Source organism: Mytilus californianus, unplaced genomic scaffold, assembly GCF_021869535.1.
Source record: "Mytilus californianus isolate M0D057914Y unplaced genomic scaffold, xbMytCali1.0.p SCAF_6, whole genome shotgun sequence".
Lineage (NCBI taxonomy): Eukaryota > Metazoa > Mollusca > Bivalvia > Mytilida > Mytilidae > Mytilus > Mytilus californianus.
In genome coordinates, this window is record NW_026262712.1 from 73168051 (window position 1) to 73181295 (window position 13245).

The window sequence follows — 13245 nt, forward strand, 5'->3', positions numbered from 1 at the left end:
AACAAAGACATTTTAGATACAATTGAGAATGGAAATAGGGAATGCATCAAAGAGACAAAAACCCGACCAAAGAGTAGAAAACAGCCCAAGGCCACCAATGGGTCTTCAACACAGTGAGACTGAAATCCCACACCCAGCGGCGGGATTTAGCTGGTCCCTAAACAATAATGTACTATACTAGTTCAGTGAAAATGGACGTCACACTAAACATGCTAAACTCTGAAACATACAAATGAACCAAAATTAAAAAAACATACAAGACTAACAAAGGCCAAAGGGTCCTGACTTGGGACAGGCACAAAAATGCGACAGGGTTTAACATGTTTTGCAATTGTGATATCTCAACCCTCCCCCTATACCTCTTGCCAATGTGAAATAAACAAACACACATCAATATGCACAGTAAAATTCAGTTTAAAAGAAGTCAGAGTCTGATGTTAGAATAGGAGTTAATCAGATCTTTTTACAGTTTTTTTTTGCAGATATCATATTATTTATACAAAGACTTACATTTCCAATGGCAAGTAATCCTCTGTCAAAGAAAAACATAATTCCTAAAAACAGAAAGGCAATTCCAAATCCAGCTAGCCCAACACCAATCTCTGAAAAAAAGTTAATTTGGATTAAAAATTAAAAGAATTTATTAGGTGACATTTTTTGCAGGCAGTATATATATAATTTACCTCAATTTAGGATAGACTTGAATTAAGAAGAGTTGAAATAGAATAAACAGATTACATAAACCCGAAGGCAAATATAATACAAGCCGAAACGAAAAAAAAATATAAACAAGTCTAAATTGAAAACAACGTTTCAACCTATGATTAGTAGGATAAAAACCGCAATTTTTATACGTGTGCATGCAAAAACAAATTTCTTGGTAGAGTGGTCTAAATACAGCACAAACAACATTTTCAAAAAGACCAAAAAATGTATTATTCATTCACAGTATGTTCTTAACAAAAAAATTAACACTATATGCTAGTAATGCAAAAAAAAGCCTGTTGTACATGTATGAAGGAGTTGAACAGTCTGGGGCGATGGACCCAGTATTCCCAGCCACAATTGAGGCAAACATGCTAACACACGACCAACGAGGTTCTTGTAGTTGGTCAACATTTTCCCAAATACAGTTAATAGTGCTTGATTAGAGATTTTTAGGACGGCAACAACAGAAATCTCTTCAAATTCTGAATCCCAAAAGGGATGATACATAATTTGATAGGTTGGGTAGCAACAAACATTTTTTTTTTATGTTTCTGGTTTGGTCCAGTCAGTCATACCAGTAGTTAGTCATCATAACCATAACGCCTGTTGATGGTATTTTTCTATTTTGATTTTATTAGATCCTTCAGCGTCCAATAACAAAGTTGATTTGTTTCAAAGACGTCAAAACTATTTGGACTAACCAGACCAGCGGTTAAAAAATCATTTGCCGGGTATTTTACATCAGTGATTCTGCTAGAAATTTGACTTGAAAATGAAAGGCTGATAACTGTTCAATTTTTAAGAGATATGAAATTTTTTTCTACTTTGTTATTTACTTTGAAAATCTGTGATTTGATACATCTTGGTTCGTTAATTGTTGCCGTTGGTCTGTTTTGTTTTCGTCACCGTGGCTTTGTAATTTTTCTTACCTCCAAACAAAAGAGCTGTGGTCTGACTAAATACCACAAATTATAAATATATCATTGCCAGGTACTATAATAACTAATACCAAACTTTTCGGAAAGATATTTGGCATTCCGTGTAGTTTGAATGCGGATAATGTTAATATAATACCATCAAAATTTTTCCTCCCCTGGCAGAAAACAAAACATTTAAAATCATCTTATACGTTCTGATTTTTACTATCTTAAACGAAAACTTTAACCTAATCAGTGAACCTCGAAATCGGAAAAAACCCTAATTTGGCATTTCACATCATATTGAACATAAAATGTGTTCTGGATTTCAAATTTATGTAACCACAACTTCAAGGTTCAAGGTAAACTTCAATCAACCCAAACGTAAACCTGAAAAGGGACAGACGATTTCAAATTATAAATCAATCAGCGAATGGATATTCATCTCCAAGAAAGAAAAAGAAACGCAATTATTGAACTCGCATGTATCTAATCGAACAACAACTTAAAACTATAACCTTTATAAATAAGTCACAAGAAAAGTTAAAAGGACAATTTCTCAACTTGTTGGCTAAATGAATAATATTGGTCTCAACCAGTACTTAACTGTTTTTGCAATCCTCTAAGCAAAGGGAAAAATACTTTCAACTGCTTATATCGTCACATAGAATAAGAACTGAACGAGGTCGTTACTAGGACACATCGTTAAAGAAATGTTGTAGAGTATTCCCCCATTGGATAGGTAAGCGAGTTCATACTTATTTCTCATACAAAACTGGGCGTCACTTAAAGATATAAAAGTATATAGTGTTCGAATGTTCGAGGTGACAAAATGGACATAATTCATTCGGAGACAAACAAGAGGAAATACGTCTGTAATTTTAAGACCTCACATTCAGGATATCTATATGATGTATTGAAAAACGGAGATAAATCGTGTAGATGTATCCCAAAAACTTGCAAAGCCAGAATCACAACAAATGTGGACAGCAAACCATTATAAAACATTGAATGATACAGTCAACCACGGTTTAGACCAGCAAAAAAGTGCAATCTCAGCATTAAAACAAAATTAATCGTAACATTATTATTATAAAAAGTCTCTTTTCAATATAGATCTATTATTAATACTATTTACATGTCTTATTGGCGCAATTGTAATGTATTATTTTGGCGCAAATGAAAGATTTTTGTTGGTGCAAATGAAATTTTTTTGTTGCTCTAATAAAATGCTAATTGGCACAAAAGCAAAGCACCGGTCAGACCAGAGCCATAAGTATATGTGTAAAAAATCAGTAATAAAACAGATTATATAAATATTATATAAAATATCGACAGGCAAATATTCCTCAATGAGTTACATATAAACATATCTGTTCTATAATGATAATTTTGAGTTCAAAACATTTATTAATGTAAGTACCAATTATTTTCGATTCCTCTAGATTTCCAGTTGTGTTTAACACTTTCGATATTTTTACAACTTATCAAAATTTTATCATAAAACTCTTTTCTCAAAATATTATAAAGGTCCACAAATAAAATGTTCTTCATCTTCAACTTTATCCCATAAGCATTTATTACATTAACCTTTTTTATTTATGTATAGAGTTTTTTGCATACCTATTAATTTCTATTTTAGGTGGTTTGTTCTTATTCTTGCATAGTGCTTGCCTATCTTTAAATTATTTAAGTATCAAACATTTTTCTGTGGCAAAAAAATGTTTATTTGAAAAAATAAGTCAAAAGTTTACCTCTATCTGATTTAATAGCATTTTCTCTAAAATCTCTCGAATAATTCAGAAAACTGTCACATAATTTATCCCTAACTATATTACATAATCGGCCAACACTTACATTTACGTTAAATTCTTTCATTAAAAGAATTAATACTTGAAAACCATGTTGTAATGTTGTTTTTTTTTAGATGCAACTCCCTTTATCAAAAATAAAACTATTTGATGCATTGGTGTACCCTTACGTGACAAATATAAGAATGAGATGTGGTATGATTGCCAACGAGAACCTTCCATCGGAGACCAAATGACGTAACAGTTAACAACAAAAGGTCACTGTACGGCATTCAACAATGAGCAAAACACATGCCGCAGAGCAATTTATAAAAAGCCTCGACCTGACAAATGTAAAACATTCTTATTTAACCTGTAAAACTATATAAATCCTTGACTGAACATATCGTTTTGTCCCCAATACCAGTCTTAATAGGTAAATCCAGGCACAATCTGATGTTCTACTAGAGCAGCGAATTACAAGATGCATTTATGTTATATTACAAAACAAATAATTGAATGATAATGACATGAGCTTGCTTGATAAATATTAAAAGACAAAACTAAGCTCTACCTCCATAATAGAAGTTTGGTCATAAGAATATCATACTTTCTCATATTGAAGTTATCAATTAAAATTGCCAAACTCTACCTCTACTCGGCAGTTTTGAGCTATTGTTAGCATTTACATTTTGTTAACATTTTCAGGTACGTCCTAGTGTTATTACAACCACAAAGTACACATACGAATCTGTCACATTGAATTTTAGCTTGAAACTTTTCGAAAACGACCCTGGTGTGAAATAAATTCAAAGAGAATTTGCCCTACCTAAGTCGGTAAATTTTGTAATGGTTTATTTAGATAAATTCAAAGGGAATTGGTCCTACCTTCTTTCCATCGCGGTCAGTCTACTTTAAATTGAATGTATTATAATTTGTTTGCGTCTTGAATATGCATGAAATGCTTGCCACTGAACGTTAATCAAACAACAACCTATCAACATGGTTGAAGATGAAGCTCATTTCTTATTTACATGCCCTCTATATAATAACGTTAGAGAACGGTCAACCATATCTTAATAACATTTTTCATAAATTTCATGAATTTCATAAATTACGGAAATTGCATAAAGATGATCTTTTGATCTGGAAAATGTCAAATGATGACATGCAATTTATATCAGAATTCAGTAATTATTTTAATTCTTTATTTGAAATAAGAAGGGCAAAAGATCTGTAAAAAATATTCTATCTTGTCAAAATAAAATAATATCTATATATATAAAGTGCCTAGAAAATAAACCTAACAATGTTAGAGCAGATCTGATTCTTTGCTTCCTCTCCGACCGTGGCTGGAACCTGGAACTGTACTTTTCACTTCATACTTCTACGACAACACCGCCTAGCATTGCGTATACTGTATTAACTGACTCTCCCCCTTTTATTGTTGAACAATCATTGTCTGTTATGTGTATAATAATCATAATTATATTGTATTGTCTGTATTTGTAACTTGATTGGTATGCTTGTTATGAGCCCTTTGATTAGGAAAATAAAAATATTCTTTTCTATTCTATTCTATTCTATGCCAGATTTTGATTGGCTAATACGAGGGAGACAATTTACTCTATCCTATGGCTGAGCGGGAGACACTTTTAATGTCACCCTCTGGGGAAGAACTATCAAAAACCGACAATTTAAAGGACAATGAATTGAATTTACATCAAGTAATTAACAATGCTTAAGTTCTACGTTTTGGCACAGAACTTTTTGGTTGACTGTCATAATAAACAAAATGAAACATCTTGCTTCACTTCTGTTGATACTTCGAATACCCGTAACAACGTTGTTATGTACGTGACGTCAAAGTAAAATGCTTTGAATTTAAAATTCAACTGTAAAAGACAACAATGAAAGGACATTCAGTATAAGAAATTAAATAACACATAGCCGAGAGGGTGATAGAGCAGATTGGTACCCCTCGAAAAAGCATTGTCAACCTTGGCTTCGCCTCGGTTGACAATGTTTCTCGGGGTCACAATCTGCTCTATCACCCTCTCAGCTATGTGTTATTTATATACTATTCTATCAATCTCCATATGTTGTATATGCAGTAGTGTGTTAATTTGGTTATTTTTATTTTTGTATTACACTTTGATATTTTGATATTATATATCTGATGAGTTTAAAATTTTTAATTTTAAGTGCTTATTAAGTCGTTTCTAGTCATGCATTGTTGTAAGGCTTCATGGCTCATTGAGTTTTGATAGAACAAATTAGTATCAGAAGAATATTTTTTAGAATTTAATATGTTAAATGATAAGATGTATAATTTTTTATGAGAACAGCATTTCTATGGTTTACATTCTTTATATATAGTTTAGTGAGTCAAAAACATGGAAAACCAGATTTCCATTAGGAAATATTTAAGTAATGCATTTTTGATATTGTCATCTAAAATGAATAGAGTTATCTTTCTTTGTACTGATTATTTGTATTTGCATTGCAGGGTCATTATTATTAAATAAAAGCTCACATAAAGGCCTACTGGACTTTATTAAAAAAAAAGGATATTATATACTGTATAAGATATTTTTATTTATCAAATAATGTACTTTTTAAACTTAATGTGGTATCTAATTGTGTTTAAAAGATATCTGTTTAAGTTAATTTTTTATTATAATAAATATAATATCTCATTAGAAATACAAGATTTAACTGCGACGGATAGAAATCGACCTTATGCAAATGAATATCAATACATATGTTAACCTATATATCTATTTTGGATTGAAAAAATCTCTATGGAAAGTCTGTAACTGTTTGAAAATTTAACTGTTATGAGAAAATCTACAAAACAGACCAAATTCATCTTTTATTTCGTATTTGAATGTCACAAAATCAATCAAAGTCTTATATATGTACATGTATACTTGCACTTGCATAAGATCGATTTCTATCTAACGCAGCTCATATATTATAAGCTTTATAAAGATATATTATTACTTTATAAGATATCTTGACTTTGAATAATATAAAAAAAACAGCTAAACATACACAGGTATAGGGAAAATATAAAAACCATTCTCAAATTGCCATATAAGGCATCAAATACCTATTGCGCTAATTATTTTTTGTATAAAATATTTTTCATTTTGTCTTAAGTTCCTATGTACATACATCTGTACCCTATGACCTCCTCGTTTTCCTCTTTTGCATTAATCTGACATTAAAATTTGTACTTTGCAGTTTATAAATATTTGTATTTTGCAATTATCTAAATATCAGTTGGTATGGAATGAAGTCTCGTGTTCATTTACCAATTGATTTTTTTCAACTGAACTTTACATATGAGTTATTTATTTAAGAATGATTGAACTACAACAATCGAGAAAAGTTCAGAACCAGCTATTTTGTTTAAAGAGGAAACACAGTGGCCAAGAGTTCATCTATAAAAAAAGAGTGAACAATATTAAAAATGACTCAATGAACACAGTCATGAGACAATAACTAATATTCAATTGTTATTTCAAAGACAACGTGGATGTAATCTGACTATCACTTGTATGACTTTTAAACTGTGGCATTTTTTTCATATGAAGACTTACAAGGCAAAGAATTTGATGTGACAAAAAGTTTTGTGCATTTTAAGATATGAAGGACTTGAGATTTCAGGAGATTTTGTTTAATACGGTATCTTCTGTGAATGAAATGAAGAATGTTCTCAAAATTATTTATAATAATATGACTTATGCCTTAATTTTATTAAAGCAACATAAGTATCAGACAAAGTTCTTTTTTCATGACACTAATTCATTCTTATATATTAATTCTTGATCCTTCCAATGGATTCATCTTTATTTCATAGATTCTATGAGACGGTTTCGATCATATCTTTGATGTGTTCATAAAATGATTTACTCGAGTTAATTCCACACTTATTTCATTTGTATAATTTTAAGGAGGTCACATATATTGATTAAGAAAACAGGAGTTTCGGACAACTGATCATTCTGCAGTATAAACTGAGAAACTGTATAATGTATCCCATGTAGGATAACTCAATGGTTTGGCATCACAGAAAACTGCAGTGTTTCCTCTCAGCCATAAAAAAATAAGATGCGGTACGATTGTCAAAGAGACAGCTATTCCTGAGATTAATTTAATTCATCAAGATTTATATAGCTATTCATGGATTTCAATAATAAGAAAGATCAAAATGTCAAATACCATTTCGTACTATATTAGTTATAATCGTTTATTGTACTGTATTTTGACATCTCCGTGTCTTCTGGTTTAACTGTATTGTTGAGTGTCTGTCACACTGGTTTTCCTCAATGTCCATAACTTCTTCGATCCTTATACAAACCTCCAAGGAAATCAAACTAGACTACTTAGTAAAACTGAACTTCTATAGAAGAAAATATTTCACTTCTTACCATATGGAACTGTTATGCTTTAACTTGGAATCAATGTTTTTATGTTTTAATATTCCTGTAGGTTGTTTAGAAGTTACATTTTATAAATTATTTTCAGTGAATTACATGAAAACATGATAAGTAAGCATAGAACACTTGTGTACACGTATTGTGAAGTTAAGCCGCTCTCTGCGCGGTGGCTCAGACTAACCTCTTTAGGTGAAAGGGATATTTTATCTACCATATGTACCAACTATCCGCTATTACTGCTACTGACTGAGTATGGTGGCTCAGTTTGACCAACTTTCAAATTGGGATGTTTTACCGTTTTCGTCTCGCCTGCGACGAACGTCGCGGAAAGCGAGACATAGGGATTGCTTTTCCGGCGACGGCGACGGCTACGGCGTCAACAATTGTTTAGCTTTCTGCTTAAGTTAGTTTGATAAGAAATACTTGTGATAGATCATTGTTATTCAATATAAAGTTGCATTACTATCAGTACATATCAGTTTGACGACTATTTCGAGGCCCTGCCCCTAGAACATCGTCCAACGACTTTGAATTAATTAGTAATTTTCAATGTTAGGTTTTCTGCTTAAGTTAATTTAATAGGAACTCCTTGTGATAGATCATTGATATTTAATATAAAGTTGCATTACTATCAGTACATATCAGTTTGACGACTATATCGAGGCCCTGTCCCTTAGGTCATGGTCCAGTGACTTTGAATAAATTAGCAATTTTTAATGTTAAGTTTTCTGCTTAAGTTAGTTCTTAAGGATCTACTTGTGATATATCAATGATATTTTGTATGAAGTCGCATTACTATCTGAGCATATCAGTTTGACGACTATTTCGAGGCCCTGTCCCCTAGTTCATGGTCTAGATACTGAATTAATTAGCAATTTTCAAGTTAATTTCTCTGCTTAAGTCAGTTTGATAAGAACTACTTGTGATAGATCAATAATATTTTGTATAAAGCTGCATTACTATCAGTATATATCAGTTTGACGATTATTTTCAGGCCCTGTTCACTAGATAATGGTCCCGCGACTGAATTAATAAACCATGTTGCTATCCATCAGATTGTCTTTTACTGAATTTTATGTCGACAAGCGAGACATATTTCTATGTCAAAAGATTATAATCTAAATTTTAAATGGGTCATTTTATTGTTTTTTTTTTTACAGGGACTGGGTATTTTATTTGTTTTTATCAAATTTCAATCGTAGATGTTTTACTGTTTTTATCAAAATTTAAATTGGGTATGGTTTACTAGTTTTATATTTTACATTGTTTTACAAAATTTTAATTGGGGATATTTTATTCTTTCATCAAAATTTTAATGGGATATTTTACTTTTTTTTATTTTTGAAGGTCAAATCAGAGACTTTAAAAACTGGTACTTCGAGAGTAAGAGACAGGTGTCTTACTATGGGCAGTCCAGATAACCCACAGGCCAGCTGGCTAGTACAAGCAGGCAAGTACTTTTGTACCATTTTGCATTTTTATAACTTTTGGCAAATTTTACTTTTGGACTTTTACCTTTTTCTATTTTTTTTTTTTTTTTTTTATTGTTTTAAATTTTTTTTTTACAAATATGCTCAATACCTTTCAGTTAGACACACATTGTGGCTGCTGCATAATGGTTATCCAAGGACAGTTTCTTTTCATAAAATTTGCATCACACATTTTGGCTTATTGTAACTTTGGCTGTTACCTTAGATTTCAAGAAATGTTTATAACCATTTGATATTGAAAATAAAAACTACAACTTCGAAATTGGTTCAATGCGAAAAAAAAATTCCATGTTTCATGTCAAAAGATTTGATCATCTTTTCAATGTTGAAATTTTTTATTCTCCCATGTATTTTATGATTAAACATTTTTTTGTCAACTAACCAATTTCTGCACGGGTAGCTAACTCTAGGTAGGCTAAGGATTGTATGGATAAGAAAGAAATGGAGGGAGGGAGAAAAAGGAAGAATTGAGAAGGTGAGGGTAAATGATGAGAGTGGCGTGTAAAGATGTATGTTCTTGCGGAAGAAAAAAAAAAAAGAATTGAGAGGATAAGTAATATTGAAAGTGGTATGTAAAGAAGTAAGTCTAGGGGAAGGGGAGTAAAAGAGTGGTAGAATGTTACTTTCTTTGTAGGGGCATGTTGTACTGGTCTAATGGAAGTGCAGTTTTCTCTTTTCTCTCAAGTAGTTTCTATTTTCTTCAGAAATCTGTTATCATTTTAACTTCTGATATTACTGCTGTCTACAAATTTACAAGATAACAGCCTTTCTTGTTACTGATTATGTGCTGCTTAAATATAAACATTGTAGCACTTCTCAGTGACTAGATAGGGTTGCAGCTTTTCATCAATTGAAACAGCATCCCCTAACAGCTCCATATATATGTAGTAATATAAACACTTATACTTTATGCATGCTCCTTTCATTCTGAGAAATGTTCCTTTCCAGTCTTTTGAAATGCATCAACAGTATATTGTTATAACTTTCATGATCCTAATTCTTCTTTGTGCATCTTTGCTGTGAAGTTTATCAATCATTCTCATCAAATGGGTTTTATATGGCACCGTCCCTTGATGATCTTTGCTGGCTGGACACAGAATCTATAATCTTAAAAATATGTTTTTAAAATATATTTTAAATAATTTAGGAGTTTGACTCATCTGCATTAAGTACAAGTAGGGACTTCCCTTTAAGCACCGACTCTTGGTGCTTTTTGCAGATAAGTCATATTAAATATCCTTTATTAAATATACTAACTTGTTATTTGCAGTATACCTCATAGTCAAATGTGCAAGCGCTTAAATTGTTTTTTTTTGTGTTTTTTTTTGTTGTTTTTTTATATTGAGATTTCTCCGCACAAACTACTAATGCCTCTTGTTTGTCTTTCAAAGTGAAAATACACTTACCGGGTGCACTTGAGTCAATATGCTATATGCCCTCCTGGGGCCCTAATTTGGTAAATAAAAATATTCTATTCTATTCTATTCTATTCTATATCAGTCTTAAAATGATGTAATTTTTTGCATTAATTGAATATTTAATGGTCGACTTCCGATAGTAAAATTAAGTCCGAAAAAAGAAATCTACCATTACAAGGAAAATACAAAATTGGTCAAAAAGACATTCTATTGACATGCATGGAATATTCAAGCTTCTAAAACCACCTCGGCAGTCCTATGGTAACGCGCTTTTGCCTCGGTGAAGGTCGTGTGTTCGAATAAGAAGAGTCAAACCAAAGATTTGTTGGTATTTGCTGGGTATCGCTAAACTCGACTCGGAGTCAGAATAATGTGTCCAGGTAGGGTGACAAGTCTTCATGTCGACTGTTTACATTGTGAACTAGCATGTTAAAAAATCCAGCTCAGCATCTTCGTCGTCGTCGTCGTCGTCATCTTCTCATTTTTTTCTGATCAAATATACCAGAATTAATGTTAAAATTTTCATGCAATATAAATGTCCAGGGACTTAATTTCCAGAACATTGTATAGAAAATTTATTTGAGATTTTATTTATGTATTGGTACTGAGGTGTCTACTGATCAAAAGTGTTTATAATATGGGCTCTTTTAACACAAAACGTTGGCAATTAATTTTTTTTTATTTCAAGCTGAAAATTAATAATTTATTGCTATCTTACTATCTGCTGGTGGAAAAAAATATTTAACTGTGAGCAGAGCTCAAAAAATGTCCATTGTTTTTATCATGTACTATACAAAATATTGACCTTGACCGTCAATATGGACACTTTAACCTTATATTTGACACACTCTCTGGTGGTGGATTTCAAAATACCAAGTATCATTGATATCTAAGTTTTGAGTGGAACACAACATTGTATACTTTAATATGGTGATGTAATGTTGAACTAAGTTTGGGACATTGGAAGACATTGCAACCGTACTGTAGACATTTGAACTTTTTAGCCATGTCGGTTGGCAGGCGGGGTAACCGGACACATTTTTGTCGAGCCTGCGACTTTTGTCGCAAAAAGCGAGACATAGCAATCCTACATTCCGTCGGCGTCGTCGTCGGCGGCGTCCACAAATATTCACTCTGTGGTTAAAGTTTTTGAAATTTTAATAACTTTCTTAAACTATCCGGGATTTCAACCAAGCTTGTTTATGATCATAAGATAGTATCCAGAAGTAAATTTTGTAAAAAAAAATCCTGTTAATCCGTATTTTACTCATAAATGGACTTAGTTTTTCTGCCAGTTAACATTACATTCAATCTGTGGTTAAAGTTTTTCAAATTCTAATAACTTTCTTAAACTGTCCTAGATTTGTACCAAACTTGGACAGGAGCTTGTTTATAATGACAAGATAGTATCCAGAAGAAAATTTTGGTTAAAAATTTTTTTTGTTTATCCGTATTTTACTCATATATGAACTTAGTTTGTCTGCCAGTTAACATAACATTCACTCTGTGGTTAAAGTTTTTCAAATTTTAATAACTTTCGTAAACTATCCTGGATTTGTACCACACTTTGACAGAAGCTTGTTTGTGATCATAAGATAGTAATTCAAAAGTAAATTTTGTTAAAAAAAAATCCTATTTATCCGTATTTTATTTATAAATAGACTTAGTTTTTCTGCCAGCTAACATTACATTCACTCTGTGGTTAAAGCTTTCAAAATTTTAATAACTTTCTTAAACTATCCTGGATTTGTACCAAACTTGGACAGAAGCTTGTTTATGATAAAAAGCTAGTATCTAGAAGGAAATTTTGTAAAAAATTATTTCCTGTTTTTCCGTATATTACTTTTAAATGGACTTAGTTTTATTCCAGTTAACATTACGTACAGTCTGCAGTTAAAGTTTTAAAAACATTTATTAGATTCATAAACCTTCTTGGATTTTTACCAAACTTGAACAGAACTTCTTACAATCAAAAGATAGTATCTAGAGGAAAATTTTTAATAATTTTTTCCCCACTTTTGTTGAGCCTGCAACTAACAGAAAAAGAAGGCGAGACACTGGGTTCCGCGGAACCCTTACGATTTTTTATCATAGATACTCTAATGATGACTGTGGTCAAGTATGGTTAAATTTGGCCGGGTAGTTTCAGAGGAGAAGATTAAAAAAAAATTAATTGATGACGATCATGGACGACGGACGCCAAGTGATGAGAAAAGCTCACCTGGTCCCATGGGCCAGTTAAGCTAAAAATACCATATTATCACATTAAAATATGTGACAACAAATACCAAACCAAATCTATGTGCTATGGAAGTGTATGTAGCTAGATACTTTTATAAAATATGAGACTTAAGTTTGACCGTCTTAAAGTAAAATTGAAGTGTTTACAGTGTTCCTATACAATTCTTGAGATATAAGCTTTCATTTCTTGAAATATTAAAAAATCATATTTAATGTTAATTTCACCAGCAGCT

The 13245-nt window shown here is 31.6% G+C and overlaps 3 protein-coding genes across 6 annotated transcripts in view; 2 read left to right on the forward strand and 1 right to left on the reverse strand.

Annotated features, from left to right (window-relative positions):
- Window positions 1-1633, reverse strand: part of LOC127705886 (vesicle transport protein GOT1B-like) — a 145278-nt gene extending 143645 nt beyond the window's left edge. For 2 of the 3 annotated variants that reach the window (XM_052210251.1, XM_052210252.1), the window contains exon 1: window positions 1545-1633. In XM_052210251.1, coding sequence (XP_052066211.1) covers window positions 1545-1569 — 25 coding nt within the window. In that variant the 5' untranslated portion in view covers window positions 1570-1633. Of the gene's footprint in view, window positions 1-510; window positions 603-1544 lie in introns of all 3 variants that reach the window. The other variant, XM_052210253.1, reaches the window with a different exon arrangement.
- The window catches only part of LOC127705875 (1,5-anhydro-D-fructose reductase-like), a 139019-nt gene that overhangs the window by 112921 nt on the left and 12853 nt on the right, over window positions 1-13245 (forward strand). The window lies entirely within an intron of this gene.
- Window positions 1-13245, forward strand: part of LOC127705877 (aldo-keto reductase family 1 member B1-like) — a 147978-nt gene that overhangs the window by 90133 nt on the left and 44600 nt on the right. The window lies entirely within an intron of this gene.